An 18,679-nucleotide genomic window follows, 5' to 3' on the forward strand; every position below is an offset into this window, starting at 1 on the left:
AATCTCTTGTTTCTTATAATTTCTATAACAGGGTTATCTCACATGTTTAAGCTTTTGGAACTGTGCAATCTAAGTTTTGGTAATGTGTCGCGACTCCCCCTCCTCTTCGACGTTCAAGGCAATAACCCTGAGTTAACTGGAGACTCCCTCAGTTTAAATTCCATTTTAAAACACTCTGTAAGTACAGCTTAGCAAAGAATATATGTTCCCTGACCTTGACACAGAATCACCTCAGAAATAAATGCAGCTGTAAATCTTGCAGGCATATGTCTTTCTGCCTGAGAGCTCTGTGAAGCACCGTCATTTCTCTCACCACGGTTTGACCTCAGCATCCTCAAAAACCAATTAATATTTGCCCTCTCTGTTCTGCACCTTTGGTTCGACTTAACGAATGGGATGAAAGTTCACATGGCTGGGATGTCTACTGGTTCTTAGCATCAAAGGAACCCACACATCATTCTCCAGAGTCCTGAAAACTATGTCAGCTTTTACATTTAAGCCTGGCACTGCACCATCTGGCCGGGATCTATGAAACACAAGAGTATTTTAAGTTGGGTCAATCAAAGAGACGTTTGTCAAGCACCGCTCCCCTGGGTCAGCCCTGAACTGCCTAGGAGTAGGGGGACAGAAGTGGACAGTACCCTCAGGGGACCCCAGGTCGAATGGAGGACTCACAGGTAAGCGATTTTCACTCGGAGTGGCAGGGGCTCTTAGGAGAGGCAGTAGCAGTGAGCTCCAGGCGGACAGCCTCACCCAGGGGGTTTTGTTGGAGCTGCTCTTAAAAGATGAAGGACTCTAGGCAGTGGTAAAGAAAAGACCGGAGGCAGGAAACAAGTCAGCACAAGGAAGCTTTTGTATTCAGACGAATGTGGTCTGTCCTGGGACTGGAAAGCAGTTCTGTGAGGCTGGAGAATTGTATTTGGAGGCAGATGGTTTCGGGAGATGACACGAGCCTGTGTACGGAGGGACCAAGCTGCCTTTATCTCTGCGCCGTGAGCGCAGGGCCCGCAAACACTAGGGCCTCAGAAAATGTCCGTGGCATGAATGGAGTGTCATACTTCACGTACCAGAGGCTCCTAGCCTCACCTAGGACGTCATAGGTAACAGTAAATATCTACTGAGTAATTACTTATTAATAATAAGAAAGTATCAAGTCTACAGCCTCAGCAAGCGGAAGTGTAGTCTTCCAGATAAAATCTCTAAAGTCACAAAAAAGGCAATGTTTGATCCTGATGTCACAGGTTTCAAAAGTATCTTTTATGGATAACTCTTAAATCGGATGGTCAGCGCGACATCTGCACTTGCGTAAATAACATCTCTTTTGAGGAGCTGACCCCATGGATGAAACCAGCAAAGCTTTACGCCTATTTATTCCCTTTCATGGACTGCAGAGACCCGTTTTCAGTTACCTTTGGAAATGAATCCTAAGCACTTCTAATTTGGTAAAAACAGAAACATAATAATCAGAAAAAACCATTATATTGATTAAGTGCATTTTCTCAGACACTGGCATTAAGGACAGATGTTGTGTTTTAGGCCCCCAGTTTCATTTGCATTTGAAAAGAAAACAGCATGTGTCCTGAACCAAGGTCAGTTAATCTCTGCAATCTTTCTTCCTCCCAACTACTGTGAATGAATGAGCACCTTCTCAGGACTCAAGCCATGGCGACTCTGGTTTCTGCTACTAAAGACATGTCTCAGCTTCGCAGATTTTTCTTTCCTTTTCTTTTCTTTTTGGCTGTACGGTGGAACTCGGATGCATTTTAAATTAGCTTTCTCTAGGAATCAAAGGTAATCATTATTTCTCTTTATAATCCACATGAATATTCTCATTATTTTTTTCTTTTCAAGTTTAAGATTAGTTTTGAATTCCTCTTATATCTCTGCCCTCTTTCAGAGTAACCTCTGGAGACCCCAGCTTGCTCACAAAGGATTGAGAAAATGACTCCAAAGCCTGCTCTTGCTGAGCTGACCCAAACCCTTAGACGGCATGGCAGCAGTCAGCCATCTCACATTCTGTAAGTTGTGGTCCAAGTATCGTTTATGACCGTGCTCATGCTGTGTTTTCCCTCCGGCCAAGAATAAGAAAAACTGGACCAGGGTCCTAACCCTGGCTCTGATACCCGGGAGAGCATAAGCTTTATCACCTCATGGACTTCTGTGATCTTGAATAAGTCAAGTCCTATCTAACCTTCAGTTTCCTCTTGTGTAAAACAGGAGGAAGCTTTCCTTGATGAGATACCGTGGACATTGCATGGCGTCATGTACGTGAAAGCCTTCCTTTATAAAGGGCTGTGCATAGATATGGTAGCACTGTTAGTCCCTGATCATCTCTCTGTTTTATTGTAATTGGCTTTCCTTTTTCCTCTTCTTTCATGGTTACTTTTCTTTTTGCCTACTATGAACCGTCAGAGTTAGAAGGAATGACATCTAGTTTGCCTGTGAAGTCAGGAACCTCTTCTCTAAGTACAACAAGCTCTGTCTTTGAGATGGGTCACTGTGGTCTCTGATGTGTCATTAATGGTCTTGGGCTTGGTGAAAGTGACAGAGAAGGCTATCAGTCACCCTGCAAGGCTGCTCTAGGACAGCTAGGCTCATACCTCCTGATATATGAACCACTCCCTGTGATTAACTTTGACAGGTTACTCCAGGCCGACTGGCAAGCTGAAGTGCATTTTAAGTACAAATAATAATGCTGGGTGTGTCTTGAGTGATAGAATAACAGCTGAGTGGAATAGAGTCCCTCAGTCTTTGCTTGTGAAACACACTTGGTTTCCTTTCAAGGCTGGGATATCACAACAAAATCAACTAACAATATCTCTCAGATCTGAATTGATATTTTGAAGTTTGGTATTTATCAAGCTTATGTCAAACACAGCACTGACCCAAAGGGCCAGGCTCATTCATCTCAGTCTTCAAAGGACCTAGCATGGTGCTTCACAGCAATTTAATATTAATAACAACAATAATATCAGTTATGATGATGGTTATAATTGCACCATATTATGCCTATTGCTATAGACTTACAAAGTGCTCAGCCACCCACTGAGACAGGTCTTACTGTCCCCACTTAACAGATGAGGAAACTGAGGCTCAGAACAGTGAAGCAACTTCCCAGTGACCCACACACCAATGGGTGGATGCCTGAACTTGGGTTTCCTGGCCAGAGTCCTTTCTAATAAACTTTTCTAAAATTGCATGCAGTAGGACAAAATGTTTCAGTCTACATAATCTATCTAATGAGCATTTACTGTTCTCATCAGTTGATTGTAGACGTCTTCAACTTCCTGAAGATGAGAGAGGCCCTTCAGGCCAGAAATCATAATCTGTTTCCAGGACCATTTTGGAATAAGATGTGCTCTCTCTCTCTCTCCTTTTTTTTTCTTTAAATTGTACTGCGAATGATAAGGCTATTTGATGTCATTTTACCTACTACCGGAATCTTTTGGTGGTCTGAAAAAATTAAAGAGTATTGTTCCTACCTCAAAGAACATGGCTTTCTAGAGCTAGAAATGTTTAACTCTTGAGAATGCATTGAAATCCACTGAATAACATACTTGGGCAGAGTGCAGCCTGTTCAGAACGAAAACCACAAGTCATCGTATTTTGATGACTATAAGCAGATTCTACCTCTGTATAAGGTGATCGAGTTTGGCATGGGAACCTAAGCAAAGGAAATTAAACTCTGAAAAGGATTTGCTAGCATGAAAAAAATGGCACTTGCCTGGCACACAAAGGTGCAAAGCTAGTTCCCACCCCAGCTTTATCACCTGCTCCTTCTCCCTCTGCTTTTGCCACTGCAAAGATCTACACAGAAACTGGATGCCAGGGTCATTATCGTCTATGTTAGCTGAAAATCTGATTAAGCTGGCCTCCTGGGGTTAGCATGAAAAACGCTAGATTTTCATTCTAGGAACTTAATTCCTCTTTCCCTCGTTTTTGTCATGTTTGCAAATTTCATTTGCATTTTAATTTCCCATGATTTGCCACAGTCCAGACTGAGACTTGAGCTGTTGTTTCCATTCAGGTGAAAAGCCCAACCACAGCTGAGCATCTGTACTGGCATACAGTCAGGCGACTGGCCAAGGCAAGTATCTTCTGCATCCTTCTGAGCGTCCCGAGGAAGCTTTGCTACCCAGCCCGCCGATTAATTTAATGAATGGAAGAGACTCTGTCCAATTTCTAGGATGATTTAGTCCGGGTGGTCCTCATCACATACTAATACAAAGTCCTCTCAATATTCCAAAATAAGGAGAAAGTATAGTAAAGGAGGCTTGAGGTCTTGGCCTATTAGGACCTATCTAGGGGCTTTATTTGGGGAAACATCAATGCCATCAAGTGGGGGAGAGATCCCTACTGTGAAGTACCATGATCTATTACTGAGGAAGCCAGCTTCTGCCTCGGGGCTGGATTCTCAGTGTCTTCTGGATCAAGCAGCAGAGACAGCAGTATTAATGGGGCACCTACCTAACTCCCATATAAAGCAAAAGAAATGACAAAAGGGAAGCAGCATATGGGGGGCTATTATTTATGCCAAGCAGGCAAAAGACTGACTCTTTGGAGAGGATCATCTCTGTGCCTCAGTTTCCTCATCTGTAACATATACCTTCATATGGCAGCGGTAAGGACTAAATAAAAGTAAAGCACCAAGAACAGAGTTGGCACAGTAGCTGTTCAGATGTAAGCCATCAGTGTTATTCTATCACCTAAAATTAACTGGATTTTTCTGTTTGTCTTTCCTCTAGGAAAGAACTTGGAGAATCCAATCTGATCCTCTTCCATGTGATCTCTTGTATCCATTCTCTTTCTGTAACCCACACAATAAAGTTCGAGAATGTCAAGTAATCCACGTGCCTCTGATTTTTGTCTGGAAAAACCTGCCGGATTTTCAGATCGAAACATCAATCCATCTCCTCTCTTGTCAAGCTATTGAGTATTGATCACTTTTGGAGCAACGGTGCCTTAAAGCCAAAATTTCACTGCACTATCAGAGGAGCTACCTGGGAAATGACATTCAAACACACGTAGCTTCATTTCATAGCACAGCGCCTATTATTTCCTGACTTTGGGCATAAATAAATTCAACACAGTCGCCATTGTGGCGATGTGTACACTGTTATTACTACCGGTTAGTCCCAGATATTTAAGAAAATATCAAGGACCGATTGAAATAACCTAGTTATGGCAGAAAATTTGCCAGTATGAAATGTGAAATGCATTTTAGTTTATACTTCCATCTAATTTAAATCTTTTCTTCCCTAACCTGGTGCTCATCGAAATGTCACCTGTATTTAAAAACCTTCCTCAGGGATTCTGATGCACATCTAGGTTTGGGAACTTTTCTTTTTTAATCCTTTCTGATAATCAACACATGCAATATGGCGTTGGTGTAATGGTGATATGCGATGGTGATACCTACACAGCAGAGGGTCTTCCAGAATATTAAAAGGACTCATTAAAAAAAAAAATTATTCAGGTTTATCACACCAGCAGCATCTACCATGCACCCAGGAAGTCATCTCTAGCTGTCTGCTAGAACAGTAAGAAGCTATTTCAAGGTCTTCTCTCAAGAGACTCTTCCAGGCTGGTACTGCGGACTAAATAAAGATGAAGCTAATTGACTGAAGCTCTGTTATTGGAGCGGAAAACACAGCACCATCTTTGTTTAAGGCTGAATCTCCTTGACAACACCAGATAAGAAGCTGGGTTAATAGTCTTCTTTCCTGCACTTTAGTGAGTCACAGGTCATGGCCTCTGTGGGCAAAATGAGTTGATACATCCTTAGGCAATCATTTCAAGCTGCTCAGCAGGGCAACTCTGATTTTGTTTAGCCGGGAAGTCCTCAAAGAGATTACTATTTTCCAACTTTTGTTGATGCTTCTCATGCCTTCTTGCCCAATCAGGAAGTGAAAACTGTCAGAATAACCATTGTTTCAATTACCATTGCTGTTAAAAATTCACTGTGGTCTTATGAAGAGTCAGCCTAAATGCTGAATCCTACTTTGCCTTGTTCTACATTGTGATGTGAGCACACTGCTTACTCTCTCTGCATCAGTCTTCTCATCTTCAAAATGGGTATATTAGTAACTACCTCGTAGGGTTGTTATTAGGATTAAATTAGTTCATATGTTTAACACAATGCTTGGTTTATAATATAATGGTCAATAATTAGCTGATATTCTTATTATGAGTATCAACAACTGATCAATAGCTGCTCAGTTCATACAGTAGCCACTAGCCACATGTGGCTATTTAAATTTAAATTAATTCGAATTAAATAAAATTAAAATTTTGTTCTTCAGTTGCACTGGCCACATTCCAAACGCTCAGTGGGTGCACATAACCCAGTGCCTACCCTACTGGACAGCAAAGATACAGAACATCGAAATTATCACAGAAAGTTCTACTGGACAGCTGAGCCTAGGGAAAATAAAAAGGAGGATAAGAACTTCCTTTAGAGGAGAGCTATGTTTTGTTCTCAGCAATCCCCACTGATTGTGAAAACAGTCTCCAGGCTCTCTCTGGGAGCAGTGGGGTCCATTTCTTTGGTAGCATCTAGTCGAGAGTAGTTTACACTGTGGAGTGTGCAATCAATATTGTTAACAACAACAAAAAAAAGCTGTTTTCCAGAAATGGTTCTCTCTCACTTGGGACGGTTCTCCATTCCTTTCATATACTATTTAAATTGCTCTGTATTGATTCTAAATTGCACAGTTGCACACAAGTCTTGAAAAGCATGCCAGGTGGCAACTTTGTAGTCATCACGTGTCTTGTAGTGGAACCCTGTAGCTAGTAGAGACGATGATTTTCTTTTTTTTTTTTTTTAAAAAACACAGTTTATTTTTTATTTTATTTTATTTTTTTATTATTATTTTTTTTAAAGATTTATTTATTGATTGATTGATTGCTATGTTGGGTCTTCGTTTCTGTGCTAGGGCTTCCTGTAGTTGCGGCAAGCGGGGGCTACTCTTCATCGCGGTGCGCGGGCCTCTCACTATCGCGGCCTCTCTTGTTGCGGAGCACAGGCTCCAGACGCGCAGGCTCAGTAGTTGTGGCTCACGGGCCCAGTTGCTCCGCGGCACGTGGGATCCTCCCAGACCAGGGCGCGAACCCGTGTCCCCTGCATTAGCAGGCAGACTCCCAACCACTGCGCCACCAGGGAAGCCCGACGACGATTTTCTTAATCGCCACCCAAAGGGAAGCGATGTGCGTGTTTGCTTGTCATCCCAATGTTGCTCAGCAACAGGAAAACCAAGTTAAGTATTCAAAGATGTGAACACGGGCCTTTGCTCCATCTCAAGAAGCATGTTTCTGGCACTTTTCATCTGTGAATGGTCAACTGTGGAATTCTAACGTCGGCTGGAAAATTTAGTCCTTTTCCTTAGCATCAAATTGACATATCTTATTTGTCCTAGGCCTGGTTAGTCCCTGACATGATTGCCTGGCAGGTGCTTTGTGAATGTTTGAGAGTGAGGGAAAAATACAGGCTCAAAGCAAAAGGTGTCTATCACTTCCAGCAAGCCTAAGTTTTATGTGGGTCATCAACAGTTAGTGATGTTATACATCATCTAGAGGAGTCTCTGCTACCGATTTATATTTTGGGAGAACTTTTACTGTAAAACTAGCAGGGGAGGTTGGGAACGAGAACCAGTGTAATATACTTAACCCCAGACCAGCTCTATCAAACTGGTTGAACACGTTACATCTCCAGAGAAACCTCCCCCAGCATCTCCAATTCTCCTTCCAGAACTCAAACTATAAAAGGGCTGCATAGGCAGAGGGAAAGTAAAAACTCTCTCTTCCTACTTTTGAATTTTCTAACTAAAACAAAACCACTGATCATATTGATTACTGAATATTGTCAACAGAAGAGTATCAATGAGTCTATGTTCCAGAAATGCAGAAGAAGATTTTTAAAAATCCACACGATTTAAAAAAATTACACCAACAACTAACAGTTACAAGCAGCTTGCCCTTATGTAACATTTCAGCATTTTGTAGTTTTATCATGTGCTCACACATACAGCGTCTCATTTCGTCTTCAGGGCATCACGATGAGGCAGGTGGCATCATCCTCATCTACAGACGGACAAACCACGGCTCAGGGGATGACGAAAATCGGCCAAGGTGTTAGTGATGGAAATAGCTTTAGAAGTCATTTTGACCCCATTATACCCCAGCATCCCTTCATTAAAGAGATGCAATATCTTAGGACTGACAAGTTCATCTTTAAGCCAAGGAGAGAGAGAGAGAGAGAGAGAGAGAGAAAAAAACTCCCTCATGATAGAAGATTCAGATTATAGTGCAATCTGGAAAAAAAATTGTTTTTGTTTCCTATAGATAATCACCAGCAATGAGTAGCCACTGGGTCACCTTATCTACGGAAAGGTAAACAGCTCAACCAGAATGGAGAATAAAGATGGATGGCTGTAGAAGAAGGAGTGAATTATTAATACCAGATAACAACTTACGCTGTTTATCTCCCCAAGGCCAGGAGGCTGGCGCTGCGGGAGATGCGTGCACTGCGTGTGATGGGACAGGATTCTGCCTTACACGTTTTTAGCTCGTGCCTTCCGACACGGTTACCGCATGGGTTGTAAAGACACTGCATAAGTCCAGTTTAAATCCAGGCATCTTATTTTTAATCAAACAACCTTGTGAAGCTGATTAAAGAGATTAAATCAAGTCTGAAAAGAAAGGGAGAAGTTTACTCTTTTTTCATCGACTAGTCTTGTTCCTAATGCAGCCTGGTCGGAACCACCCCACGTGATTTATGGAGTGCTTACCGCTGTCTGGGTCTGGGCGTGTAAAGCTGAGATAGAGCAAGCTGCCCCTCCTCCAGGAGTTTATGTCATCCACAGGACAAGGGAGAATAACTAACCTTACGAGACGTGGTACACGGATGCGTAATAGAAGTATGTGAAGAGGGCCCAAAGTAGCCCTTTGCTCTCATTGGGTGACAAGTTGACATTCTCACTGTGGCTTAAAGAATGAGGCAACATGGGAGAGGGGGCTGCAGACAAAGGGATGGGAAAGGAAAAATGACAAAGCGCATGAAATGGTGGCAACATCATGAGCGGTGCCGGGTAGCAGATCTTGAGTATTTTCCGTGCACCCACCACTATGCCAAATACTTAACGTGTAGATTAGCTCATTTAACCGTATTAACCTCATCAGATATGCATCATTAGGTCCATTGTACAGATAAAGGAAGTAAGGCACAGAGATTTTAAGTAACTTCTCCAAAGTCACACAGCTAGTAAGCAGAGAACTTTGGATAGAAGCTCAGCCATCGGGGCCCGGAGGCCATGCTTCTGACCAATTCAGTGCTTTCCAGTGATAGGTACGTGGTGTGTTTAAGGAAGGTCCCTTTTCCAGTTTAGCTAGACTACAGGGCTTCCCCACCATGGCACTGGTGACATTTGGGAGCCGGACAGTTCTCTGTGGCAGGGGGCTGTCCGGGGCATTGTATGCGGAAGGTTTAGCAGCGTCCCCGGCCTCTGCCCACTAGATGCCTGTGGCACCTCCATCCTGCAGTTGTGTGCACATCAAAGCCATCTCTTCACATTGCCAGATGTTCTCTGGGGGTACAGCTGCCCCAGGTAAGAATCAGTGGACAAGCACATAATGTGTGAGGCTGGAGAGAGGCAGAAAAATATATTGGAGCTCAACTGTGAATATTCCCCCGTTCTATCCTGAAAGCTGTGAGAATGCATCCTACAGAAAGAAAGGTGCCACCTGGGGTTTAATAACTGACAAGCAGCGGAAGAGATAACTTGCAGAAGCAGCAGGGCAGGAGGTCCTGTGAGAGACGACACAGACTTCTGAGTTCTCAGCTCAGGAACAGGATGTGTTCGCAGGCTTTATAAAATATATGTTCAAAAATCCTAAAGCTAAAGATAGCAAAGGATAATCTACAAGAACAGAGGAAAAGTTCAGGCAGCCATTTCACCCACTGGTCCCTGGAATGCACCCAATCTCTGACCTGAAAGCTCAGAACTCAAAGTTTCATTTTAGGTGAGAGAGCTTCTGGATATGGGAAAAAAACTAACTACCCAATTTTCTTAAGAAGCTCCAGTGTCAGATCCCATGTCACTGTGTAAGTGTGAACACAGTAATGGTTCTATCAACTTCAGATAGGACATTTCTGCAGAAATATTTACTGGATACTTGGCCACCATGGGAAAAAATGGAAATATTCTCTCCCCAGGTCTCTATATGGACACAATTTCAAGCCAAGGGGGGGGTATGTGTTCAGAGCAGCAAACAGACCTATGCATCTTCTAAATATTCCACAATAAACATATTACTTTTGTAAAACAAAAGATGGTTTTAAAATGATCTAATTCAGAACTCTGCCTCAGGTGGTAAATAAACATCCACCTAATTATATAATTCCATCCATTCCTCAAGCACTCTTCTTTTCTGTTACCTGTTTTGGCTTCTAGTGAGTTCTTTTTTGTGTCACTGGGAAGGATTAGAAAGACATTTTCTTAGCACTCTTTACAAGGCTGCCGTGACCATTTTGAACCTATTGCAGCTGCAAGCTTCTAACGAACTTCATAGTTTCAAAGATGGAATTCTTTCGGGAAGAATAACTTGATTGCCTAAGAAAAAGTATCCGATCTCAGAGAAAGCCAACAACGCATCTCTGACAGAAAGCCAGCCTAGGGTCAGAGCCAAGGGCTTTGGAATCAGACAGGGCGTAACTTTGAGACAAACAGCTTCCCATCCCAGCTGCCTCATCTGACAGCATGGAGATTTGAATAACTTCATTAACCAGGTTCTTTCAAGATTGCATGAGGTGGCCCAAGCTAAGGTCCCAGGATGTGGTCAGATGTACGGCTGACATTCAGTAATAGGTATCCCTTCCGAGCCAGCATATCAGGGAGTCATTCAGGACTGTGAGAGATCAAACCAGCCTTGCAATCTCTTGGAGATGCTTCTTGTGTTCAGATAAGGAATGATCTGCCTCCTATGAGAGCACATGTCAGTCACTTTGTGAACCTCTCACAGCTCAAGGCAGAAACCTGCCCCCCCCACAATCCATCTCACTCTGGTCTCGACGACAGGCTGGAATTGTAGGATCCAAGCCTCTCGATCTCACTTCTCCTGAGAATAACCTCAGACCCTCGGCTTGCATTGTACTGGGAAAAATATGCATTAGAGAACACTGTCTCTTCAACAACTTTGTTTAAAAAAAGATTCTCAAATGGAATGGTGAAGTCTAGCTCAGGCATTGGACTAACGATTTGAAATTTTAAACAGCTGGAGCTTTTTCGAGCTTTCCAGTTTGTCTTTGATGAAGAATCCTAATTTTTTGATTCTTCATAAATGGTAAATAGATTTAGTCATAAATATCCTGTAATATGTGCTTTGTTCCTTTCATTCAGAGGCAAGTTGCAATTTCTGATTAAACGGTGTAAATTATCACACAGCAGCCACCGTAAGGGAAGACCAGCTACCAAGAACTTCAGTTTCTGTACTGATGAAAGGCACGTAAAGACATCGAAACCCAAACATCTGCCAAGCATTGTTGGGAAAAGACACTGAGCAATGTCTTGTGACATTTTAAAGACAGCAAACAGCTGGCGTCAACGTAAGTAGTTTTAAGATGTCAGGAGGAAATTCAGATCATAGGATTAGGGGATCAGTCCTCATTTCATAGCTGACTTCTTCCTTCCCTTCAAAAGTGAAAACACTTTCTTCTTCTCCAAGACAGATGTTAACAGAACAGAAATCAAGCAACCAGAAAGTGCAATTGATAAAATCCCACGAGGGCAGTGAAAATGAAGCATCCCCTCCAACCCCCGCCTTTCCTCCAGGCAACAGGAGCATGAAATTGTTTAGATTATCTGGGGACTTTGCTCTCAGGCGTGGAGTGGGCACCAGCAGCGGCCCGAGATGTGCTTGGGACTGTGCAATTCTCCGGGTCTTGGGCAGAGCAACCGAGGGGACCTTTGCCGGCATGCTGCCCAGCCTCGCCCCAGAGATCCTTTTCCTTCTCAACGCCGTTGCTTCTCCTTGGCCATTGGAGGCCTCGGTCTAGGCGCTCATGCAGAAGACACACGTAGTTGTGTCTGTTTCGTGCCATCCCTTCTGGCCTCAACGAAAGTTGGAGGAGCAGTGTAATTGAACCAGTGGTAGGAGCTGCACTCAGAAAATGCCCTCTTAGTCTAAAGAGTGGATGGTCAGTGAACAGGAATGCCTAACACAAGATGTTCTGCACTAGAATTATCTGGAAATCAAACCCTAAGTTGAACAGAACACAGTACTGTTCATGTAAATCAGGTCTGCCAATTATCATCTCCAATTAGACAGTTTCAGAGTCTAAGCTTTATGGTGACGAGAGCTGTATTCTTCCTCTTTGCCACTGCACCTTCACCACCTAACACATGGTAGTTAGACAATCCACTTTTAGATCTAATGTATGAAATACCACAGGAGTTGTGATGCATGTATTTTCAACTAACATTAATTCAACCGCCATGGATTCTATAGAAAAAAAGGGTGAGAGGAGAGGAAGAAGAGAAGGAAGGAAAAATTGTTCTTCTTGCTTTTCCTGTTCAGCCTAGAGCCAGGCCTCCACTCCAAGGGGAAAGTGAAGCCTCAGCAAAAATGCAAAGAGAATCCAAGTAAGTCACTCTGGACTCTGCTGCTTCTGCACTCCCAGGTCTTAGAGGTTCATGAATAATTGAAGAGCTTCTCAAATTTTAATGTCCATGCCATCACCCAAGGATCTTGTTAAGTTGCAGCTAGAGATGCTTCAACTCAGCATGTATCTAACAAGCTCCTGTGCGATGCCCATGGTGTTGGTCTTTGGACCCTATTTCAGATTACGTGGACTGAAGGTATCGTGAAGGAAAATTCTGACCATGCCCAAATCTTCCCAGAACATGCTGACTGTAAAACCTAACTCCTATGAAAGATGTGAGCCCACTACACACCAGAATTTTACTCTAAGCTCACAGAGTCATCCTATAATTAAATTAAATAGTGAATGTGAAACCTTGGTGTAATTCAACTACCTATTGTTATCTGAAGGTATTTCTGTCTCTCTCAGCGGAAAACATAAAAATGTGGCAAGTTGTAACTTCACTTACGAGGTGTTTAGGTTATTCTTACAAGTACAATGGTTTAAAGCACCTAAAGTAATAAAAAGATAAATAATAACATATTCAAGACCCATTTGTGCTGTCATATATACTGATCTTAATTACAGGCTGCAGATTTTCATCTAATTGCTAACGGTAAGTCAGCTCTTGAAAAATCAGGAGGTAGACTTATCATCGTTGGAACAGAGTACAAAAACACTTTTGTGTTTCAAATGTCACTACGACATTTCAAAAAAAAAAGAAATTCAGAAGAGAACGATAGTAATAACAAAACGAACGCAAATATTAGTCCAATACTGAAGTCTAGGAAACGGGGCCCAGATGATCACAGGCTGAAACACAGATGTTCTGACTCTTTGGTTCTCAGCACTGACTGCCCATCGGAACCACCTGGAGACCTTTTCACCTACATCCATGCCTGGACCCCACCACCCCGGATTCTAGGTAGTTGCATTAGGATGGGGTGCAGGCAGCTCTAGTTTAAATATCTCCCCAGGTGAATCTAATGCCAGCAGGGCAGAGAACCCTTGCTCTGACGTAGCGCTTCTCTACTCTGGTCCCACAGCCAGCGACATCCGCCTCACCAGGGAACTTAGTAAAAGCAGAAATTCTTGGCCTTCACCCTAGACCTGCTAAACCAGAAATTCTGGGTGGGGGCCCATCCATCTGTACTTTAGCAAGCCCTCAAGGGGAGTGTGATGGATGCTACTGGAGATTCTTCCCTGAGAAGTTGGAGGGCCCTTGCGCTTCTTACCCACACATTCTTATGGGGGCCACTGAAAGACCTCACACTGAGACTTTCCTGCTGGACGGCCTACGACCTGGGGTCTGGTGTGAATTCCAGAGAGGGCTCTAGTACCTCCGGTCTGGGAGTCTCAGCAATGGAAGGAAACTTCAGGTCACTCATTTAAAGGTCATTATGTTACCCCCAAAATACGATCATGTACAGTATGCTTGAATACTTCTAGGATAGGAAACTTACCACCATCTGGCCTAATCCTATCCATCTTCAGATGCTTACTAGGTACAGACGCTATGCTAAGTATTTACAAAGGTGACTCATTTACGCTTGACCATGGCCCCCGAGATGGAGGGTGTAATCCGCATTTGACCCCTGTGCAAAATAAGTCTGAGGGAGGTTTTGAGATTTGCCAAGGTCATGTGGTTTCTTACAAGATTTACAAAAAGCTCCCTGTCTTGAGGATACACAGAAAACTCATTTGCAGCACTGGTAGCTTGAAAGCTGTTGTTAAGGAAACCAAACTGACGCTTTATATCCTCTTGTCGCCAAAATAAATATCCCTTGTTCCTCACAGCCAATATCTAAGCCCATCATCCCTGCTGGGTCCAACTGATCAGCACAAGGAAATAGCAAGACTATTAATAGATTGTTCATGCATCCCACCTATCCATTAGAACAATGCTTTTCCATGTCTTGCCGCATGTAAAAAATGGTAATATTGGTAAGGCATATTCAGTACACTGGAGAGGATTTGGGGGAATCTATGTAAAGCTTGCTGGAAAAAAATTCATGTTAATTATATTACCAAATAATCAAAAGTTTTAAAGAAGAGATTAAATATTGAATTTGCATCAAACTGCAAAACCTAAAATTTCATTTTTTTAAATGAAAACTTGAGCTTGCTTCCATGAAAAGATAGTTCCTATCAGCTGAAATACATGAAATGACTATGAACAATTTCCAGTCAAGACTTTTTGACGATGAGCTCTTCAAATTCTTAATAGAGAACATAAATGAAATCTTTGTATGAGTAGATGATAAAAAGTTTAAGAGCATTTTTTTACAGTAATTCAGAATTGTATGAGTCAAATTTATATTAAAAGAATCCAATAGCTTCTCCTTTATTTAAAAAAAGTAATATTAAAATGTCTTGTGATAACATGAACTGATCTTGAATTCAGTTCAAGCTTTTTTCCCTCTCAAGTGTTTTAAATAATGATGATGTATTAATTTGTTGATGCACTCGTGCTTTTAGACCAGTTACCATGCTAGGATGCCTCCAGAAGGGTGCACCAGTCACAAATGGACAGAAGTAAGAATATATGTGCGAATGCAAATATATGGGGTCACCAGCTGGATGTGGACCTGCGGGGAGGCCCACCCAGCCATCTTGTTCCGCCACCTGCAACTGCGTGGCTCTCTGGACACGTCATCAGTGAACTCCTCTCGGAGCTCCACGGGGCTCTTAGCCACCTTGGGCAGTGGCACCTGCTACAATAAACCTCACACCCAGGTGGGAGAGCATCCATTGGCCAAGCCTTCGGGGAGAATGGGAGGAACTGGTTCTCATCCACTGTGCGCTTCACCTATAGGAACCTGAGACAAGTCACCATTTCCTTCTCTGTTCAGGAAGACTTCAAGGGAACCCCATACTTCCGGACAAGTTTCCTTGTCCTTGGCTTGATACGCTTTGCTGCTTATCCCAGGCCTCAACTAGCTGCAGCAAAAGGGATTATGATGTCACAACACTCTGCATTTCTAGAGCCCAAGATGGCAACACGTTGGCCAGCTGTCCTACCCATGCCATCCTTAGAAATCAAGGGCATTTTTCTGAAAGGAGTGACTCAGGACAAATCCACTAGAGGAAAAATATCTGAAAGCACCTCCTAGGTGCAAACCATGATGTCGAAGGGCTATGCTTATTCTATAATCACTCTTTCCAACTAATATTCAATCCCAAAAGGATAGCTGCAAGCATCCTGCCTCACAATCATTATCTGAATAAAGTTCAGTCTGAAGCCCACCTGCCCCAAGTGACCTAGAGCACTTGTTAAAAGTGCAGAACCATAAATACACCCAAATTCAAATAACCCAGTCTAGCTGGGGACACAGGTGATCCAATTATAGCTAATAGACATGAAACTGCAACTGTGAGAACCCTCTGTGAACAAGAAATATAGGGAACTAGGAAGATCAAGTAGTACTAGCTACACAGACCAACAGTATCTCTTCTTAAGACTTGCTTGAGGGGTGTGTAGCCATCAGTAACACAAAGTGGTGGGAAAGCCCTCTAGGCAACGAGAAGAACATGTGCAAAGGCCCTGCGGTAGAAGCATGGCAAATACAAAAGACTGAACAAAGGTCAGTGTGACGAGAGGGAAGAGAGCAAGGGCAAGTGTACTTCCAGATAAAGCCCAGGAAATAATTAAGTGTCAAGTCACACAGAAATTTATAGAACAAATTAGAAACACTTATCTTTGTTCTAAAAGCAGTGGGGAGTCACTGAAGAGTTTTAAGCAAACGAGGTGAGAATATAAAGAACAAATGACGCAATTTATATTTTTAAAATAAATCACTCCAGCAGGTGTGTGGAGCAATAGCTATATGTAAACATCTATAATTCAGTTTGGAGATATTCCATTGGTTGAGGTGATGATGTTAGCGTTGACTATAGAGGTGGTGATGAAGATGGAGAGAAGTAAAAGGAGATAATATTTCAGAGGTAAAAGCAACAAGATTTGATGATGAACTGGCCTTCAACTCTGCTTCTCCACCTGTAAGACATCCCACTGATGTGGACTGCAGTGCTTACCTAAACACTCATTGACTTCTTTGGCCCCGTTTATGGAAAAACAAAGTGGGTTGGTGTCATGTTTACAGAGCTGTAGGACCCGAATTCAGTTGATTTCACTTGTGATCACTTATCTGTGCTCTGAAGTGGAGGGCAATTTCTCCAACAACAAGGCCCATTGTTCCGAGAGCTTTATGAAGATATCTTTATGTCTCCCTCTATATATTTTATGCGTGACTCTATGTAATACTTTATATGTGTGTGAAGAGATTAGGTCAGCTACAATGTTTAGAGGGAGCAGTCCTCAACACTGCCCCAGTTCGGACACCAAATGCAAGCTTGGGCATTCCCGAAACCACCCTCAGATTGATAATTTGCTAGAAAGACTTAGTGACAGCTGTTACGCGCAAAGTTATGGCTTATTACGGGAAAAGGATACAGATTAAAATCAGGTAAGGGAAGAAGCACGTAGGACAGAGTCCAGGAAAAGTGCCAAACATGGAGCTTTCACTGTTCTCTCCCTGATGGAGTCGAGATGCATGGTGTACCACAAAACACACAGAGTACTGCCAACCAAGGAAGCTCACTCCAGCCTCACTGTTCAGAGTTTTAATCAGGGCTCCGTTTTATCTTCATGACTGATGACTGACTGACTGCCCATAGGGGTGAACTCAGTCTCCAGGTCAACTGATACCACATGACCCAAAGCCCCAACCCTAAATCACATCACATTGTTACTATCTGGCTCGCCTGAGGCATCCAGGCAAACAAAGATTACATCCCAGGAGCCAAGAACAAAAGGTCAGACCTCTTTTCTGGGACAGGTTAAATTCTTTACTATATAATATGTCAATAACATCAAAAACTGATGCAGTAGAAATGGAGTTCAAGTTAATACTGCATTGAAATGGGAGGATAGGCTTGTAGAAATATGCTCTTTTTCTTATAAAAAGTAGATTATATGAACCAAGGTTAGATCCTACCTCACCCAGAACTAGTTTTGTTATCATTAAAGATAGAAAGCTTCTTCTAAGAATTTCTCTGTTTTCTCTTACTGGCCTCAAAATCCTACTTCCTGTGGTCAACTAGGGAAAAGTACATTTTTTGAAATTGCCCAAAAGGGAAGTTAGTCTCCATTTCAGCATTTTCATCTTTCTCCAAATTCTGAGTTTCTTGGTTTAGTCGTTTCTTACAGTTAATGGGCCAGATTCTAAGATCTTCCCTTTATATAGCTGATGAAAAACAACAAGGAAACAGAGAGACAGGATGGTTTCCTGTTTAGCACCATTAGTGCAGACACTCTGCTGCTCAATAAAGCCTAGCAGTTTCCATGGAGACTGACATAACGTAATGTGTAAATGACGGTGCAAAAATCACAAACACCATGGTAAGTTGGCATAGTCACTGATACTCCACCTTTTTTTTTTAAATTGAAGCCATCAATTTTAAAGAAGGATGAAACCATTATGGTCACCAGAAATTTCCAAAAATTTAGGCCAGATTCCTCCAAAGCATTCCCAGGAACTACTTTGACTCTTGCTATCTCTGCCCCAGAAATTCTGAGTTCCCTTTATCTTTTCTGTTCCTTATAGGCTCTCTAAGATAGAACCATTATAAGTGGCCTCTGACTGGGGCTCTTGTGCTGTATGCACCTGGTTCGACCCTCTTGCCACTCAACTTTGTTCTTTGCAGGGTTCAGTCCTGGTTAGCACCACGATAGAACATATCACTGTAAAGGTTTCAATCTGCCTTATTTTCCACGCTCTGTAAAGCAAGCTTGTTAATGAATTCCCAATTCAGAAAAGGGAAGTTCGGGGTGTTTATAAAATTGGGACTCTCAGGGAGCATTTATCTTGGTTAATTTCACAGAATTATAGGATTTTACAGTTTCTTCTGTCATTATACTTGCCTCACCAAATCTCTGATTGATTGATTAATGATTGATTTTTTTTTTTTTTAACCTTCAATCCCAACACATATCTAGTTCTGGTTTCACAGCTTTTTGTTTGTTTGTTTTTTAATGTTAAGAAC

The 18,679-nt window shown here is 42.4% G+C and overlaps 1 protein-coding gene across 18 annotated transcripts in view; it reads left to right on the forward strand.

Annotated features, from left to right (window-relative positions):
* The window catches only part of GRM7 (glutamate metabotropic receptor 7), a 1,143,247-nt gene that overhangs the window by 1,099,579 nt on the left and 24,989 nt on the right, over positions 1 to 18,679 (forward strand). For 5 of the 18 annotated variants that reach the window (XR_014250531.1, XR_014250532.1, XR_014250540.1 and 2 more), the window contains one exon: positions 32 to 4,845. The exons of 2 other annotated variants lie outside the window; for them this stretch is intronic. Coding sequence is in view for 4 of the 16 variants with exons in the window: in XM_082412140.1 (XP_082268266.1) it covers positions 1,773 to 1,791; positions 1,898 to 1,937 (59 nt within the window). In the remaining 12 variants the exon portion in view is untranslated. Of the gene's footprint in view, positions 1 to 31; positions 4,846 to 8,340; positions 16,417 to 18,679 lie in introns of those variants that run through there. 11 more of the 18 variants (XR_014250535.1, XR_014250539.1, XR_014250533.1 and 8 more) reach the window with 11 other exon arrangements.

The sequence above is a fragment of the Balaenoptera physalus genome, assembly GCF_965194825.1.
Source record: "Balaenoptera physalus genome assembly, chromosome: 11".
Lineage (NCBI taxonomy): Eukaryota > Metazoa > Chordata > Mammalia > Artiodactyla > Balaenopteridae > Balaenoptera > Balaenoptera physalus.